This window comes from Cherax quadricarinatus, chromosome 40 (genome assembly GCF_038502225.1).
Source record: "Cherax quadricarinatus isolate ZL_2023a chromosome 40, ASM3850222v1, whole genome shotgun sequence".
Classification (NCBI taxonomy): Eukaryota; Metazoa; Arthropoda; class Malacostraca; order Decapoda; family Parastacidae; genus Cherax; species Cherax quadricarinatus.
In genome coordinates this window covers 9,884,309-9,904,043 of record NC_091331.1, presented here as the reverse complement: position 1 = coordinate 9,904,043, position 19,735 = coordinate 9,884,309, and the positions used below count along the sequence as shown (strand labels likewise).

General features: G+C 40.5%; 1 protein-coding gene across 10 annotated transcripts in view; it reads right to left on the bottom strand.

Annotated features, from left to right (window-relative positions):
* The window catches only part of dome (cytokine receptor domeless), a 438,464-nt gene that overhangs the window by 161,040 nt on the left and 257,689 nt on the right, over positions 1-19,735 (bottom strand). For all 10 annotated transcript variants that reach the window (XM_070092688.1, XM_053774864.2, XM_053774858.2 and 7 more), the window contains one exon: positions 4,066-4,235. In XM_070092688.1, the coding sequence (XP_069948789.1) occupies positions 4,066-4,235 (170 nt within the window). The remainder of the gene's footprint in view (positions 1-4,065; positions 4,236-19,735) is intronic.

Sequence of the window (19,735 nt, the reverse complement as noted above, 5' to 3'; positions counted from 1 at the left end):
AGTCATTCAGTCAAGTCAGTAAGTCATTCAGTCAAGTCATTAAGTCATTCAATCAAAAGTCAGTAAGTCATTCAGTCAGGTCAGTAAGTCATTCAGTCAGGTCAGTAAGTCATTCAGTCAAGTCAGTAAGTCATTCAGTCAAGTCAGTAAGTCATTCAGTCAAGTCAGTAAGTCATTCAGTCAAGTCAGTAAGTCTTTAGTCAAACATGAAATAACTTTAAAACACTTGAAATTTTGGAAAGTTTCCAAACATAATGGAGAGACGTGGTGCTCACAGAGCTCACAGAAAATGCAAACAAACCAGGTGGGGCATGGTGACCACATTAGAAAGTCAGATGGGGGAGCCGCAAAGCGAGTTTTGGTCATAATTTGAAATGTCCATATTAGCGGAAGGTTATAACGCAAAATGCCATAAAGCGGGGCCCCTACTGTACTGTACTTCTCACCTCCAGATCTCAAGTCTTGCTAACTGGTTTCCCTGATATTTTTTTTTTCCAACAAGTCAGCCGTCTCCCACCGAGGCAGGGTAACCCAAAAAGAAAGAAAATCCCCAAAAAGAAAATACTTTCATCATCATTCAACACTTTCATCTCATTCACACATAATCACTGTTTTTGCAGAGGTGCTCAGAACACAACAGTTTAGAAGCATATACGTATAAAGATACACAACATATCCCTCCAAACTGCTAATATCCCGAACCCCTCCTTTAGAGTGCAGGCATTGTACTTCCCATTTCCAGGACTCAAGTCCAGCTATATAAAAATAACCGGTTTCCCTGAATCCCTTCACTAAATATTACCCTGCTCACACTCCAACAGATCGTCAGGGCCCAAATACCATTAGTCTCCATTCACTCCCATCAAACACGCTCATGCACGCCTGCTGGAAGTCCAAGCCCCTCGCCCACAAAACCTCCCTTACCCCCTCCTTCCAACCTTTTCGAGGACGACCCCTACCCCGCCTTCCTTCTCCTACAGATTTAAATGCTCTCTATGTCATTCTACTTTGATCCATTCTCTCTAAATGACCAAACCACCTCAACAAACCCTCTTCAGCCCTCTGACTAATACTTTTATTAACTTCACACCTAATTTCCACTCCAAATTTTCTGCATAATATTTACACCACACACTGCCCTTAGACAGGACATCTCAACTGCCTCCAACCACCTCCTCGCAGCTGCATTCACAACCCAAGCTTCACACCCATATAAGAGTGTTGGTACTACTATACTTTCATACATTCCCTTCTTTGCCTCCATAGATAACGTTTTTTGACTCCACATATACCTCAACGCACCACTCACCTTTTTTCCCTCATCAATTCTATGATTAACCTCATCCTTCATAAATCCATCCGCTGACACGTCAACTCCCAAGTATCCGAAAACATTCACTTCTTCCATACTCCTCCTCCCCAATTTGATATCCAATTTTTCTTTATTTAAATCATTTGATACCCTCATCACCTTACTCTTTTCTATGTTCACTTTCAACTTTCTACCTTTATACACACTCCCAAACTCATCCACTAACCTTTGCAATTTTTCTTTAGAATCTCCCATAAGCACAGTATCATCAGCAAAAAGTAACTGTCAATTCCCATTTTGTATTTGATTCCCCATAATTTAATCCCACCCCTCTCCCAAACACCCTAGCATTTACTTCTTTTACAACCCCATCTATAAATATATTAAACAACCATGGTGACATTACACATCCCTGTCTAAGACCTACTTTTACCGGGAAGTAGTCTCCTCTTCTTCTACACATCCTAACCTGAGCCTCACTATCCTCATAAAAACTCTTTACAGCATTTAGTAACTTACCACCTATTCCATATACTTGCAACATCTGCCACATTGCTCCCCTATCCACTCTATCATATGCCTTTTCTAAATCCATAAATTCAATAAAAACTTCCCTACCTTTATCTAAATACTATTCACATATATGCTTCAATGTAAACATTTAATCTACACATCCCCTACCCACTCTGAAACCTCCTTGCTCATCCGCAATCCTACATTCTGTCTTACCTCTAATTCTTTCAATAATAACCCTACCGTACACTTTTCCTGGTATACTCAGTAAACTTATTCCTCTTAGTCCCTTTATATAAAGGGACTACTTGCACACTAAAACTCCTTTATACCCTCCTTCCATCCTTTCCTAGAACGACCTCTACCCCGCCTTCCCTCCACTACTTAACATTAGACATAATATAAATAGCGTAGCTTTCCAGATATATATTAAAGATTGGGGCTATATGATCTGTGTGTGTTTCATGCCAAAATCTACAAGGGTTAAGAACACAAAGCCTTTTAAAACAAAATTACAAATTTTCCAAATTACTGCTCAGAGTGAAATAAAATTTTGTATCCAAGATTATTTTTAATACACAAGAAAATGCCAACAAAATAAGCTCATATTTTTTCTGTATAATCCTTTGAGAACAAATAACTTATTCAAATGAGATTTAACCAAGCACTTTCCTTTTACTAATTTTCATACCCTATTATTTTATTAGGGTGTTTGTAGACAGCCCATCCCAGGAGGTACTACCCTCCAAGGAGTGTGAAACAAATGTGTGTTGAATGTTTTGCACTCTGGCAGGATTATTCTTCTTTTCATTATGTCTAAAATGAATAAGATGGATGACAAAAAATTGCAAGACAAACCAGAAAAATTTAAATGGGGGAAAATCAGTTGGGTTAAATTCCTAAAATTCAAGCTGTTAGTATCAAGTAAGTAGTTTGTGCTTGCCTTTCTCCTAGCTGCCTGCCCAATGTGCCTAAATCAAAAATGAGAAAGCAGCAAGAGTCTGGTTGTTAGTTGCAACCACTGACCGTCAATTGTAAACAGTATTTTATTCTACATTCACATGAAATTCCAGCCTAATGGTGATAAGGCCACTCAAGATGTAATTCTACCATTGTTGTGCCTAATGATAGCTCATAAGAAATATAATGAGTGAGAAAGAGGACACAAATGTAACTAAATATTTAATAATAAAATTATTCCTTCCTCAAATGAATATATAATGTCCACAAATTTATCCCATAATGAATGTTATCTAAGTAGGCAATAAGGGAAATGTACGAGAGTATAGTGGTACCAACACTCTTATATGGATGTGAAGTATGGGTTGTAAATGTTGCAGAGAGGAGGCTGGAGGCAGTAGAAATGTATCTGAGGGCAATGTGTGGTGTAACTATTATGCAGAGAATTCAAAGCTTGGACAATAGGAGGAGGTGTGGGCTGAGGAAGGGTTGTTAAGGTGGTTTGGACACTTAAAGAAGAATGTATTAAGAAGATCTGCCCAAAATGCCCCTGCATGACGGTGGCTTTCTTTGTACTTAACAAATTAAAATTGTAATCACACATTGTAAACATTGCAAAGAAATAAAATCTTTATCTTTATCTTCCTTTTATCTTTAGAATGACTTGGAGTGTGTACATATCTGTAGCAGAGGGAAGGTTGGGTAAGGGTTGCCTTAGGAAAGGCTGGAGGGAGGGAGTAAAGGATATTTTGTGTGTGAGGGGCTTGGACATCCAGCAGGTATGTGAGAACATGTTACATAGGAGTGGAGACAAATGGTTTTTGGGACCTGACAAGCTGTTGGAGTGTGAGCAAGGTAATATTTTGTGAAGGGATACAGGAAAACTGGTTAGCCAGACTTGAGTTCTGGAGGTGAAAAGTACAGTGCCTGCACTCTGAAAAAGGGGATGGGAATATTTGCTGTTTGGAGGGACATCTAAACTGTTGTACCTGTGTGCCTCTGGCAAGGCAGTGATAGTGAGAATAATGGTGAAAGTGTTTCTTTCTTGGGTCACCCTGCATCAGTGGCAGAAGGCCAAGGCCATTGTGTTAAAAAAAAAACTTTCAGATGCTAGTTTAATAATTAAGACAATGCATCTTTAAAGTATTGAATTAATCAAATTCATCATGCATTCTTCTAGACCTTGTTAGTCTACCAAGCATATTATATTTATTTCTTGCCATTTTAAAAAAAATGAAGCTCCTGCACAGTAACAAGTGCTACAGTACACCAAAACTTACTAAAATCCAAGGAACATCCTCCAACTGGTCTCCGTCTTGATGCTTTCTGTACGAAACCTCATAAATAGTACTATTAAATACATCAATTGGGTGTGGCAGTGTCCATGATAGTTCAACTTCATAAGGGCCAATAACTGTACTCGCTAAATTCTCTGGTGGATTTGGAAGTACTGAAAAATGTTTACAGGGATTAAAAAATTAAATTTCGTCATATTCTAAATGGAAAAATGAAGAGAAATGGCAAGTAAAGTTAACTACTAAACCTAAGCTAAAAAATTTCAGTCATGTTATTAGATAATATATTTACTGTATTTCGTGCTCAAAGTACAGGTTGCATTATATATTTGCATCTGATATATGCAAGACATGAAATCTAACTTAATCCTGTATACTACAGAAAATACCGAGATTCAGTACTTTGCTAAAATTTTATTCAACTGGTTTCATTTAAGATGATTATCACAAGCAGCATAAAAAATAAGCAAGGCATTCCTTAAGATGCTAAATTACATAACCACATTTTGAATGTATTAAGCAGATGCTTAATATATGCAATAACAAATTTGTAAACAAAATTCAAGATGTTTAAATTACAGATCATCAATTATCCAGTGATACCTTATTAGCCATTTTATTAACATTATTCACCTGTATATTTTTTGAACAGATCACCTCGACTGTTAATGTGGAAAATGAATATGCAAACAATAAGAACCATAAAGAAAAATGCTGCATATTATCTTGTTTTTGAAAAACCAGTCCAGCTTCCCACAGATGGAACTTGATAAGCAATGATTTACTAGCAAGATTGTGGCAAAACAGGCTCCAATTCAATGGACAACTGTTTATAAAAGGAAACTATAGTACAGTAAATGTAAAACTAAACAGCAAAATGAAAATTACACATAAAGCAAATAATCACAACACTGCACAAATAAATTACTGTGGTAATACCCCCATAGCACCTTTAATGAACAAATTTGTTGACAATTAAAAAAGCTAAATATACAACAACAGTACAGTTGACCCTTGAAAAACATGCGTTTGAACTGTGCAGGTCCACTTATATGCAGACTTTTTGAAAAAATATATTTTTGGAGATTTGCGACAATTTGAAAAAAACTTGTAAAAAACTGCGTAGCCTAGAAATATTGAAAAAATTAAGAAAAAGTTAGATATGTCATGAATGCATAAAATGTATGTAGATCCTAGTCCATTTTATCAATTACTACACACAATATACACAAAATTTATCAAAACTTATGCACACAAATACAGATCATACATGGCACCATTCACAGTTGAGAGAAATGTAAACAAAGATGCAATATTAAATTATAACTGCATAAAATTAACTGTAGTACATACTGCATACTGTACTAGTGAAATAATTTCTTAGCCACCTCCTGTTCTTATTGCAGTGTTAGTAATACGTATAACACGTATAACATCTACAGTGTTTTGTATCATATAAGACAATACTGATGTAGGCACTGACAGACAGACGATTCACCTTGTAAACAGTCAATGTAAACCTACGGTATCGATAAATACAGTACAGTACCACAAATGTGTTTTCTCTTGTAATTTTCTTAACATTTTTCCTCTAGCTTACTTTATTGTAAGAATAGAGTATATAACACATATGCAAAAAGCGTGTTAATTGACTGTTTATGTTATTGGTAAGACTGCCAGTCAACAGTAGGCTATCAGTAGTTACGTTTTTGAAGAGTCAAAAGCTTTGTGCGGATTTTTTACTGCATGGGGGTGTCAGCACCTCTAACCCCCATGTTGTTCATGGGTCAACTGTTTACTAAAACCATATCATCCACTATTTCTTCGAGTAATGCTTAATAAACATTAGGTGTTTTTGAGTTTTTCTTTGCTCAAATCAAGCATTTTATAGGACTGTTTGATGCTAATCCAATCAAGAATGAGTTTTTACAAATAATGCATGGGGCTCAAATCCCACTCATTCTGTAATACCAGTATATTAATCAGTAGTTATGTTTTATGCTATAATACAATAATAAATAAAAGCTAATATTAAAAATGTACATATCCACAAATTTTTTCAGAGTGAAAAACTTTACCCAAGAACATTAAAGATGCTTTTCATTATTATTTCTTCTTTTTTTTTTTTTTATATGTCAACACCTTAGAATTAAGAATACGTACTACATTTCAATAGTTAACCTCTACAAATTCACAAGAATCCTTATTCATGGAATTAGAGTATCAATCACTATTTACTCATGGGAAACCCCAACCTAAATCCTATTGCCCATTTTTAGGAGCTTGGCACACAATGCCTAAATTTAAATCAAATTAGAGAATGTTGTTCAAAATATGTTCGACTTCCCATACTCATTCTTTCTTATGAATTTCAAATATTAACCAGATAAGAAATATATTTAAAAACATAAGACCTCTGAAACCCAATATTAACGCAAATTTGATTCTTTTTTATTGAGTCCGTAAAATTCGGTATTATCTGTGGATTTTGAATTTGTGGAGCCTTTAAGAATGTAATCTCCTCTTAATTAGGGAAAGCTGACTGTACTCCAGTCACAGTGTTCATGATAAGCTACTGTAATTCCCTTATTTCTTGAAAATTTGGTATTCTTTTTGAATTATATAGAGAAGATTTACTCTTACTTGTATAAATAACAAAAGCATCCTAGATATTATACAACTTCAAAAAACTCAAGAAAAATTATTACTGAAAAACCCTCACTATAAGACTTGCACAAATTACTGTCTGTATTGTATCAGTTATATCACCCATAAATTGTATTCTCTTAGCAAATACAGTGGAACCTTGACTTAAGAGTGTCCCAACGTACGATTTTTTTGAGATACGAGCTGTCGCTCAGTCGATTTTTTACTCCGAGTTACGAGCCAACATCTAAGTTACGAGCCAGCTGCCCCCAACTTCCCCCTCAACCCAAAACGTGGACACTTCACTTGTTTATCTATGATTTCATGCTTTAATTCCATGGAAATCATCCTCTTTTTCTTCTCAGCACTGTCCTTTACAAAAAACAAACAAATTTTATTTCTTTGCAAGATTACATTGAGATTATGAAATTACAATAATGAGTTGCAGTGCAAAGAGGGCCATCATCATGCATAGGCATTATTGGCAGACTTAATTTGATGGCTTACAGACTGTCAGCATGGTTGCTGATCCCTGTGTTATATAGCATAGCATATAGTATCATCCATGTGCTTTAGATAGGAGATCCCTTTTAGGCCTGTGACTGTGTGACATCACGGGATGCGCATGTGTACGTTCGTACCTCTGCCTCGGCCTCAGTCGGCGTTAGACACAGGTTAGGACAGGCAGAGACTGGGCTCCATTTCCCATCATCACAGTCTGACAATATATGTTACCATCCAACAAGTGTGTCTACCTTCAACCCTCGATATCTCCATTTAAGAACCCCTACGATACAGACTACTTAATACTAAATAAATTGACCATAGTTTGTTTAAGTTGTACATCTGTTTTTATTTATAGTAGACATTAATTGTACTCAATTACAATAGTTTCAATAATAAATATTGAAATTATATTATGGGAATATAACATTATGAGTTGTTGAAAATAGTTTACAGTATGAGAATGGTACAAATGGGTGTAAGGCAGTATTGTTTTGGGTAGGTATTTTTACTACAATGTATTATTATTAATCAATGTATGAACTTTGGGAATCTTGTTTTGAAATTTTAGAATTTAGATAATTGGGAGATTTTTGGTAAAGTTAAATATAGAGTATTAAATATTTAGTTTAGGGTGAGTAAGTGGTTTTTGAGAAAAGTCTTAAATTGATGTTCAGACTGGATTACTTTAGTATTTACTGGTAATGAATTCCAAATTTTTGGGCCCTTTATGTTCATAGAGCTTTTACAAAGTGTGATATGGACTCGAGGTGTTATGGTCATGTGTCCTGTTAAGGTTGGTGAAGAGAAGTTTGAGTGGAGGGTTTATGTTTGAGTGTAGTGTTCTATGTATGTAGTAGGCACATGAATAAGTATGAATGTTCTTTACGGTTAGCAGTTTTAGACTTCTGAATGTTAGTAGAGTAGGCTGTCGGGAGTGGAAATCTGTTATCATTCCGACTGCAGCCTTTTGCTGGGTTATTAGTGGTCTTAGGTGATTTAATGTTGTTGATCCCCATGCACAAATTCCATATGTGAGATAAGGGTAGATGAGCGAATGATACAGTGCAAGGAGAGATGATTGTGGAACATAGTACCATATCTTTGATAGTATGCCAACTGTCTTAGGGATTTTCTTGGAAATTGGTTGTGTATGTACCTGGAATTTCAGGCTTCTGTCAAGGTGGATTCCTAGGAATTTTCCCTCCATGAGTCTTGTGATGGGTGATCCATTTAGCGTTATGTTAAGTGGAACATTTGCAGCTCTGTTTCCAAACTGAATGAAATAGGTTTTGTCAGTATTGAGGGCAAGCTTATTAGTCATTGTATAGGTAGATATTTTCTGCTATTTGGCATTAACAGTGTTGGCCAGTATGACTGGGTTTGGGTGAGAGAAGACGTATGTTGTGTCATCTGCAAATAATATGGGTTCGAGTAGTTGTGATGCATTCGGTAGGTCACTGATGTACACTTATTTTCTTAGGACCCATGCTCAGAAAAATGAAATTTGGCCAAATGACTGTCAAAAATGTAAGCAAACCATAAGAGAATTGCTCCCACAGCGAGGTAAACAGTGCACTGAGTTGGCGGCGTTCATTATTACAATAATAATATTAATTATTATTATTCTATCTTTTCAACACACCAGCCGTATCCCACCGAGGCGGGGTGGCCCTAAAAGGAAACACGAAAGTTTCTCCTTTTACATTTAGTAATATATACAGGAGAAGGGGTTACTAGCCCCTTGCTCCTGGCATTTTAGTCACCTTTTACAACACGCATGGCTTACGGAGGAAGAATTCTGTTCCACTTCCCCATGGAGGCAAGAGGAAATAAACAAGAACTAGTAAGAAAATAGAAGAAAACCGAGAGGGGTGTGTATATATATATATGCTTGTACATGTATTTGTAGTGTGACCTAAGTGTAAGTAGAAGTAGCAAGACGTACCTGAAACCTTGCATGTTTATGAGACAGAAAAATGGACACCAGTAATCCTACCATCATGTAAAACAATTACAGGGTATCATTTTACCACTCACTTGGCAGGACGGTAGTACCTCCCTGGGCGGTTGCATAATTATTATTATTATTATTATTACTAATTTAGGTAACCAGAGCACAGATCCAATTCCCTAACTTAATAATGATGATAATGATAATGATAATAATAATAATAATAATAATAATAATAATTATTATTATTAATATCATAATCAAAAAGAAGCGCTAAGCCACAAGGGCTATACAGCGCTGCAGGGTAGGGAAGGAAGCGAGGGTATTGGATGGCAGAAGGGAAGAGGGATGATCAGTAGGTTACAGAAAACAGCAGGGCAGGGGATAGTACGGGGGTAGAGGGTAGCATGAGATTGAAGTAGAAAGGGCTGAAGGTATCAGAATTTGTGAAGTAAGTCAGTTGTTGTCAAAAAGTCAATGAGAGAGTCCGGACGAAAGGTGGGTCCATCAGCGAGAAGGGAAGGTAAAGAGAGAGCAGCGGAGCGAAGACGACGACGGAGGTAAATTCTGCGTGCTCGTTGATAAAGTGGGCAGTCCAACAGAATGTGGCTGACTGATAATGGAGCTTGGCAATTCTCACAGAGAGGAGCAGGGTGCCTCTCCATGAGATATCCATGAGTAAGACGAGTATGGCCAATGCGAAGACAGGAGAGAGTAGTCTCCCAACCTCGACACTGGTGATAAGAAGACAGCCAGTAACCTATACTCGGTTTAATAGATTGAAGTTTGTTGCTGAGCATATTAGACCAACGTTGTTGCCAACGGGTGTGAAGGTGGGAAGATATTGCAGCAAAATAGTCCGTAAATGGAATACCTCTATATGAAACTGGTAGGTCATGTACTGCTGACCGTGCAGCAGTGTCCGCCTGTTCATTGCCCTGTACGTCAACATGACCAGGGACCCAACAAAAAACAATATCTTTATGCTTGGTAAAGATGCGGCGTAGCCAAAGTTGGATACGGAGAACTAAGGGGTGAGGTGTATCAAATTTCTGTATAGCCTGTAAAGCACTAAGGGAGTCTGAGACAACCACAAATGATGACACAGGCATAGATGCAATACAGATAAGTGCTGTAAGGATGGCATACAATTCAGCAGTAAAAATACTAGCCGAAGATAGTAAATGCCCGCGTACGACGCTGTCCGGAAACACTGCTGTGAATCCTACACCGTCAGAAGACTTAGAGCCATCTGTGTACACAGCAATGGCATGAGAATGAGAGAGGAAGTGGTCAAGAAAAAGAGAGCGGGAAGCGACTGTAGACAGTTGGGCTTTCGAGCAACGGAGAGAGAAAGAACAGACTTGAACAGCTGGAACTTCCCAGGGGGGTAGGGAAAAGTGAGATGCTACATGAACATAGAAAGGTGGTAATTGAAGAGAAGACGAGCGAATGAAGGCGAAGAGAGAAGGGACGGAGTAAACAGGGGCGGCGAACAAATAAAGAATGTCTACTAATATCAGTGACCATTCTATAAATGGAAGGATTGCGGAGATCATGAGAGCGTACATAGTAGCGAAGGCAATGGGCATCACGGCGATCGGATAAGGATGGAACGTTCGCTTCTGCATAGAGGCTCTCAACAGGGGAAGAGCGAAAAGCACCAAAGCATAAACGTAATCCTTGGTGGTGAATGGGGTTAAGGCTAGAGAGAGTAGCAGGAGATGCAGCTGAATAGATCTGGTCACCATAATCAAGTTTCGATAAAATGAGGGTGGAATGTAGGCGAAGGAGGGTTCGACGATCAGCTCCCCATGAAAGATGAGCAAGGGTTTTAAGAAGGTTCAGCCAGCTGTGACAAGTTGCCTTCAGAGAGATAATGTGAGGTTTCCAGGATAACCTACGGTCAAAAAGGAGGCCCAGAAACTTGATTGTATCACGTTCAGGGATACGGGAGCCATAGAGGTACAAAGGATGATCGGAGATGACAGAGCGTCTAGTGAAAGTAATTTGGTGGGTTTTAGTGCTGGAAAATTTAAACCCATGTGTGGTGGCCCAATTGGAAACACGGTCGACTGCATGCTGGAGAGAAACTGTAATGAGGTGACAGTCAGCGCCTGCACAGGCAATAGCGAAGTCATCAACATAGAGTGATGACCAAATATTTGATGGAAGACTAGAGGCCAAATCATTAATAGCAAGGAGAAAAAGTGTTGTGCTCAGAACACATCCCTGGGGGACACCTTCAGCTTGGATAAAGTCCGGGGAGAGCACATTATTAACCCGAACATGGAAATGCCTGTCAGTTAAAAAGTTCTTAAGGAAGGATGGTAGATTGCCTCGAAGGCCTAAGGAGTGGGCTTGGGCTAAAATATTATACCTCCAAGTTGTGTCATATGCCTTCTCAAGGTCAAAAAATATGGCAATAACTGAGTGGTTATTCACAAAGGCATTACGAACATACGTATCCAAGCGTAGTAAGGGGTCTATGGTAGAACGTCCCTTACGAAAGCCATATTGACGTGTGGAGAAACTGTTGTGCGTCTATAAATACCACACTAAACGTCTATTTACTAGGCGTTCCATCACTTTGCAAACTGCACTCGTAAGAGCAATGGGACGATAGTGGGAGGCTTCATGTCCCGTAGTGCCTGGTTTGCGGAAAGGGAGAACAATGGCAGATTTCTGCAGCTGTGGAAGAACTCCTTGTGACCAAATAAGATTGTAAAGGCATAATAGGACTGCAAGGGCTGACTGATGTAAATGTAGCATACGAATATGAATGTCGTCGGGCCCAGCTGCCGATGATCGGCAAGCTGAGAGTGTTGCCTCCAGTTCTTGAAGTGTAAAAGGCACATTATACTGTTCTTCTCTGAGAAAAGAAAAGTCCAAGGGTGCTAACTCTCTGGCAGACTTTGAGGAAAGAAATGAGGGGCATAGATGGAGTCCCTGAGAAATACGGACCAGATGATTGCCAATTTCATTGGCAACATCTAGTGGGTTTACTATATCAACACCGGCAACCCGCAGAACAGGAGCCAGATCAGGAGAATATTTACCACTCAGTTTTCGTACTTTTTTCCAGACTGCACTCATAGAGGAAGCAGAGGTGATGGTGGAGACATAATCTCGCCAGCAAGTGCATTTAGCGTCACGGATGACACGGCGAGCGATCGCACGCTTCTGCTTAAAATCAAGACGTCTCTCCGTGGTTCTATTGTACCGGTATCTGCCCCATGCAGCGCGTTTCAAACGTACTACACGAGCACAAGCAGTAGACCACCAAGGCACGCATTTCTGAGAATGCCTGCCCGAAGTTTGGGGCATACAATTAGAAGCTGCGGTTAAAACGGAGGACGAGAAGAGGTGTAAAAGCTCATCGATGGAGGACGAAGAAGGAACCTCTCTAAAAACAGTTAGGTGTGAGTAAAGGTTCCAATTTGCCTGATCAAATTGCCAGCGTGGGATGCGAAGAGGTGGTGAATATGAAGGGGAAGTAAGAATGATTGGGAAATGATCGCTGTCATGTAAGTCCGGGAGAACAGACCAAGTGAAGTCTAATGCGGCGGAGGAAGAGCAGGCTGAGAGATCGATGCAAGAGAGAGTGTGAGTCCGAGGATCAAAATGGGTGTGAGTACCTGTATTTAAAACATGGAGGGGGTGGGTGGCAAGAAAAGCCTCTAACTGAATGCCACAGGAATCACAGTGAGACCCCCCCCCCCCAGAGGAAATGGTGGGCATTAAAATCGCCAAGTAACAGAATCGGTGGCGGTAATGACAAAACAAGAAAGGCAATATCCGGAATAGATAATGCCCGAGAAGGAGAGAGATATAAAGAACAGAGCGTATACCACCTATGCAAGTGGATACGGGCTGCTGTGTAATGCAGCGAAGTACGAACAAATAGCTGATGGTACGGAATATCAGTGCGTAGAAGAAGGGCTCTTTCATTAAAGATCCCATCAGGAAAAGGACCTGAAGAATACAATAAATTATAGCCTGAGATGGGAGAGATAACAGCAGAGTGTAATTTTGGCTCAAGTAAGCAAACACCAACAAGGGAAAACTGGGAGAGTAACATCTGAAGCTCACCCTGATTACCCCTGAGGCCACGTATATTCCACTGTAAATAGGCCATGATTGGCAATGATAAAGATACCTGAAATCCGCAGGTAAGGGTTCCTACGGACTAGAGGGGTTAGAAAAGTCCACATGCGGAGGCAGTGGAAAACGTTCAAGCAGCGAAGGAATGGTGCGCTGTGAAGAAAGGAGTTGTGCAGATGGAGCAGAGGAGAGAGAAGGAACGGAAGGTGGATCAGTGTCCATTGATGGTTTGGTCTCTGCAATATATTCAGAGATTGCTTCAAGTGTTTCGGAATTCAGAGATGTCGTATGGGAGACAATATTGGAAATGGTAGGGGGAGGATGAGTAAAGATTGGAACTGTAATGGACTGTACCAAGGTAGGGGGGGGCGAAAGGGTGGAGGGAACTGGAGAAGCGTGGAAGGGGACAGAAGAGGCAGAAACCTGGGAGGTGGCAGAAGAGGAAGAAACTTGGGAGGGAACAGGGGAGGAAGGTACAGTACGAGGAGGAGGGTGAACCTCTACACTTGTAACAGAGCCAGTGAGAGGGGAAGAACCAGGTACAGAGACAGGGAAGGTAAAATGAGGAGGTGGAAGATGGGTAGGAGGTGTTAACGGACCTTTTTTTTGCTTTTGAGAAGTAGAGGGACGATTAGGAGGAGGTGTCATACGAGATCTCGTCGCTACTGAGGCTTGTGAGGGAGAACACGAAGAAGTGAGATCAGACTGAGGCATTGAAGTAGGAACGTCTGAGCCTAGGACAGCAAAAGAATTAGATACAGGAGTGACTATGGGAGAGGTAACCACAGAGGTGGTTGCAGAAGATGGGATCCCAGAAGTGAGGGGACGTTTTGAAACACGGGAATAAGAAACACGAGGTAGTCTCCTTTGGAGGCGGAGATGAGAAACTGCCATGGCATAAGGGAGACCTTCTGCCTCTTTGAGGTAACAGATTTCCCGCTCGTTTAAGTAGACTTGACAACGGCGAGAGTACGAAGGGTGAGCCTCATGACAATTAAGGCAAGAGGGAGGTCGATTGCAAGACATATTAGAATGGTCACCGGCACCACAGACCGGGCATTCGGCGACAGATCTGCAATATTTCGCTGGATGGCCAAATCGCCAGCAATTTCTACACTGTTGCGGTGTAGGGATCACCTTTCGAACTTGTAACCGATGTCCTGCTACATAAATTGAGGATGGGAGTTCACGGCTGTCAAAAGTTAAACGAGCCACATTGCTAGGGTATCGTCTCCGCCCGCAGGAAGGAAGAACATAAGTGTCTACCTTGAGGATTGGGAGATCCTGGAGTTCCAGCTGTTCAAGAATGTCGGTGCCACATGTCTGGAAATTTTGTTGAACTATGGTATGGGGCAGAATGACGATACCACTACAAGAATTGAGGGAATGATGTTTTTCAATAGTGACAGGAACAGTATCGATATGGGAAAGACGAGAAAGCTCATGAGCCTGGGTAGCATTCTGTACGGTGATGATGCACGTACCGCTCTTAAGAGTATGAAAAGAGATATCTTTACCAATATGGCGTAGGAGTGCCTTGCCAATACTGTGGTCAGATAGATAGGCAGTAGAGGAAGTCGGTCGTAAAGTGAAGAATTTAGTCCATTGTGCAGTCTGAAACTGAGCGTGGAAAGGTAGTGAAGGACGTGTTGATCTTTTCTGAGAAGAACGAGAAGGTGGAGAAGTATCATCAGCAGCTAATTGTCGTTGGCGTTTAGGCGTGGGACCAGAGTTGGTCCGATGTGGAACGGGCCGGCGATTCGAAAATTGCCGCACCGTAGAGGGAGAGGCCGGAAGCATAGTCAGAGGAGAGCGAAGGTCACATAAATCGAAGGAGTCAGTCGAGGCCTCAGTACCTGAAGCGGGTGAGGAAACAGCACCGGCAAGAGGTACAGAGGCATGAGGAGTGTCCGAAGAGTGGTCCAAAGACGAGGCGGGGTCAGAATGGGGTATGGTATCAAGAAGGGGCCCGGGGGTAGCAGGTTCATGGACTAGGGCTGCCATGGTTAGGCTACTTCTTTCTTTTTGTTTTTAAGAAAAAAAAAAGAAAGAAGAAAATAAAAATAAAAAAAAGAATAAAAAAAAAGAATAAAAAAAGGGGGGGACCGGGGAGGGATAGAAATCTCCCTCCACGCCCAAGAGGACCTCAGCACCACAAGTAGCGCAGATGCAGCATGGAACCCGTGCCATACCCTCCCCATCATGCCAGTAAACCGGCAATCCGGGATAGCAACCTCACATCTGCCGAGCTACCTCGGTGGACAAAAGAGAGGGCAGCCGGAAATCCGCCACAAAGCATACCTCCTTCAGCCACCACCCCTGGAATCCGAAAGGTGGCTTCCAGAGATACACACGTCGCCCGAGAGACACCCAAAGCCACCCTCCGGGATACCGGAGAGAGATCGGGACATCCCCAGGCAATCCAGATTCCACGGCAAACTACGCCACCGCCAAGAACCTCAACGGAATGGGATGGACCCCGGTACCCTTTCCCCTACCTAGGAACTAGCGTGCCTGTGGGAAAAAAAATCCCAAAGGCCAAAAAGGAAGGGGAAAAGGGAGGGGTGGAGAGGAGGAGGAGGAAAGGAAAAAGGAAAAAGGGGAGGATGGGGAGGATGGGATAGGGAACGGGGGATTGGGGGGTAATTAGGTTCGGTCTGAGGAAGGAGACCGACAGGTTAATTCCTCAGACCAAGAGCCTCTTCACCACGCCAAGGAGCCCCCTTTGAAGAGGAATAATAATAATAATAATAATAATAATAATAATAATAATAATAATAATAATATTATTATTATTATTATTATTTAAAGAAGGGATTCAGGGAAACTGGTTATGTTTATATAGCTGGATTTGAGTTCTGGAAATGGGAAGTACAATGCCTGCACTTTAAATGAGGGGTTTGGGATATTGGCAGTTTGGAGGGATGTGTAATAGGATGGTATACGTATATATAATTGGGGCCCTGATATTATATTCCATAGGGAGTTAATTATATTATTTCAGGTCACTTTTTATATTGTATCTTAACCCTTTCAGGGTTCCGGCCATACTAGTATGGCTTACGTGCCAGGGTCCTTGACGTACTAGTACTCATAAATTCTAGCGTCTTCAAATCTAGTGAGAGAAAGCTGGTAGGCCTACATATGAAAGAATGGGTCTATGTGGTCAGTGTGTGCAGTATAAAAAAAAACCTGCAGCACACAGTGCGTAATGAGAAAAAAAACACTTTGACCATTTTTTTGGATTAAAACAGCGACTTTGCACTGTATTTTCATATGATATTTATTGTTGTATTCTAGTTTTCTTGGTCTCATTTGATAGAATGGAAGACATATTACAGAAATAGAGATGATTTTGACTGGTTTTACAATGAAAAGTACCTTGAAATTGAGCTCAAAGTAGAAGAAATGTTCGATTTTTACCAAAGTTCAAAAGTAAACAAATCATGCTAAGCGTCCAATACATATCAACTGGTGAGTCTAATATTCTTTCACAAGTGCGCCGATATTATTTATACCATTTCTACACTAATGCAGTAGTCTGCATAACAGTAAATCTATTTTTTGTGAGAATAAAAATTCAAAATGGAAAGCAAAAGAATGTAAAAGGGGGGTGGGGACGTGACTAATGAACAGAGGAAAATATATTTTAGTGCCAGGAATGTCTTTCTTGTTTATTCTGGACCCTTTTTGGAAATTGGCATCTCTTGAAATTTGTGTGAAATTGGCAAAATTCTGATCACTGTATTGGATAGTTGAAATCGGTAAATGGGTGGTTTCTTGTACTCATTCGATAGAAAAAATGCAGTTCTAGTGAAACAGGTATGATTTTTGTCGACTAGTATACTGGAATTGTCTGAAAATAGGGCTCAAAGTGGGCAAAATCGCTAATGTGTAAACATCGTCGAGACCGCTAACTTCGCGAGAGCATAATTCCGTAAGTTTTCCATCAAATTTCATACTTTTGGTGTCATTATGATCGGGAAAAGATTCTCTATCTTTTCATATGAATGTTTTTTTTTTTTTAACTTGTTGGGGACCCTGAGAACAAGTCTCTGAGAGGGCCTGTGGAGCCTGAAAGGGTTAATATATGCTTCTAACCTGTTGTATCTGGGAACCTCTGCAAAAACAGTGATTATGTATGAGTGAGGTGAAAGTGTTGAATGATGATGAAAGTATTTTTGTTTTGGGGATTTTCTTTCTTTTTGGGTCACCCTGCCAAGGTGGGAGACAACTGACTTGTTGAAAAAAAAAATTAATAATAAAAATATTATAATAATAATGACAGAGCTTCAGTTCCCTAAAGTAATAATAATAATAATACATAATACGTGCGTAATAATAATTCAGAATGCTGCCGCTAGTTGCCACAGCTGATGCCAAAACGTCCGGTAAGCAGTACACGTTTACATCGCTGTGGGAGCAGTTCTCTCGTGCCTGCTTGCATTTTTTACAGTCATCTGGCTAAAATTCCTTTTTCTAGCCATGGGTCCTAAGAAAATAAATGCAAAGGACAGTGCTGGGAAGAAAAAGACAATGATTTCCATGGAATTAAAGCATGAAATCATAGATAAACATAAGCAAGGTGAACGAGTTGTGGACTTAGCCAGGCAATACCAACTTAGTACATCTACGATATGTAGATACTAAAGCGGTATCAATTACTTTCAGTGATTAAACAAAACAAATTGTATCAGTTAACTTCAGTGATTAAGCAAAACAAATTGTATCAGTTAAGTTCAGTGATTAACCCTTAAACTGTCCAAACATAGATCTATGTTTGCGCTCGCAGCCCCCCAACCTTGATTTTCTCCATAAGAAAGTATGTAAAAAACCTTGATCTACGTTTGGAGCACTACGCGAGCCAACGTAGATCTACGTTTGGACAGTTTAAGGGTTAAACAAAATAAATTGTATCAGTTAAGTTCAGCAATCCAACAAAACAATGCTGTTGTTGGAGGTTTACAGGGCCACTGACATCATATGTCGCACTGCCAATCTCCCACCCTCGCCCTCCCCCACCATCTCTGCTCCAAGTGTGTAAGTACATATACATTTTATATAAGCCGTTTAATATTTCTTTACATTCTGTAGTGTATTATGATTTATTATGTTTTTCATTTTTTTTATTTATTAGCACACTGGCCGATTCCCACCAAGGCAGGGTGGCCCGAAAAAGAAAAACTTTCACCATCATTCACTCCATCACTGTCTTGCCAGAAGGGTGCTTTACACTAGTTTTTAAACTGCAACATTAACACCCCTCCTTCAGAGTGCAGGCACTGTACTTCCCATCTCCAGGACTCAAGTCCGGCCTGCCGGTTTCCCTGAATCCCTTCATAAATGTTACTTTGCTCACACTCCAACAGCACATCAAGTATTAATTTGTCTCCATTCACTCCTATCAAACACGCTCACGCATGCCCACTGGAAGTCCAAGCCCCACGCACACAAAACCTCCTTTACCCCCTCCCTCCAACCTTTCCTAGGCCGAACCCTACCCCGCCTTCCTTCCACTACAAACTGATACACTCTTGAAGTCATTCTGTTTTGCTCCATTCTCTCTACATGTCCAAACCACCTCAACAACCCTTCCTCAGCCCTCTGGACAGCAGTTTTGGCAATCCTGCACCTCCTCCTAACTTCCAAACTACGAATTCTCTGCATTATATTCACACCACACATTGCCCTCAGACATGACATCTCCACTGCCTCCAGCCTTCTCCTCGCTGCAACATTCATCACCCATGCTTCACACCCATATAAGAGCATTGGTAAAACTATACTCTCATACATTCCCCTCTTTGCCTCCAAGGACAAAGTTCTTTGTCTCCACAGACTCCTAAGTGCACCGCTCACCCTTTTCCCTTCATCAATTCTACGATTCACCTCATCTTTCACAGACCCATCCGCTGACATGTCCACTCCCAAATACCTGAATACATTCACCTCCTCCAAACTCTCTCCCTCCAATCTAGTATCCAATCTTTCATCACCTAATCTTTTTGTTATCCTCATAACCTTACTCTTTCCTGTATTCACCTTTAATTTTCTTCTTTTGCACACCCTACCAAATTCATCCACCAACCTCTGCAACTTCTCTTCAAAATCTCCCAAGAGCACAGTGTCATCAGCAAAGAGCAACTATGACAACTCCCACTTTATGTGTGATTCTCTATCTTTTAATTCCACGCCTCTTGCCAAGACCCTCGCATTTACTTCTCTTACAACCCCATCTATAAATATATTAAACAACCACGGTGAGATCACAGATCCTTGTCTAAGGCCTACTTTTACTGGGAAATAATCTCCCTCTTTCCTACATACTCTAACTTGAGCCTCACTATCCTCGTAAAACTCTTCACTGCTTTCAGTAACCTACCTCCTACACCATACACCTGCAACATCTGCCACATTGCCCCCCTATCCACCCTGTCATACGCATTT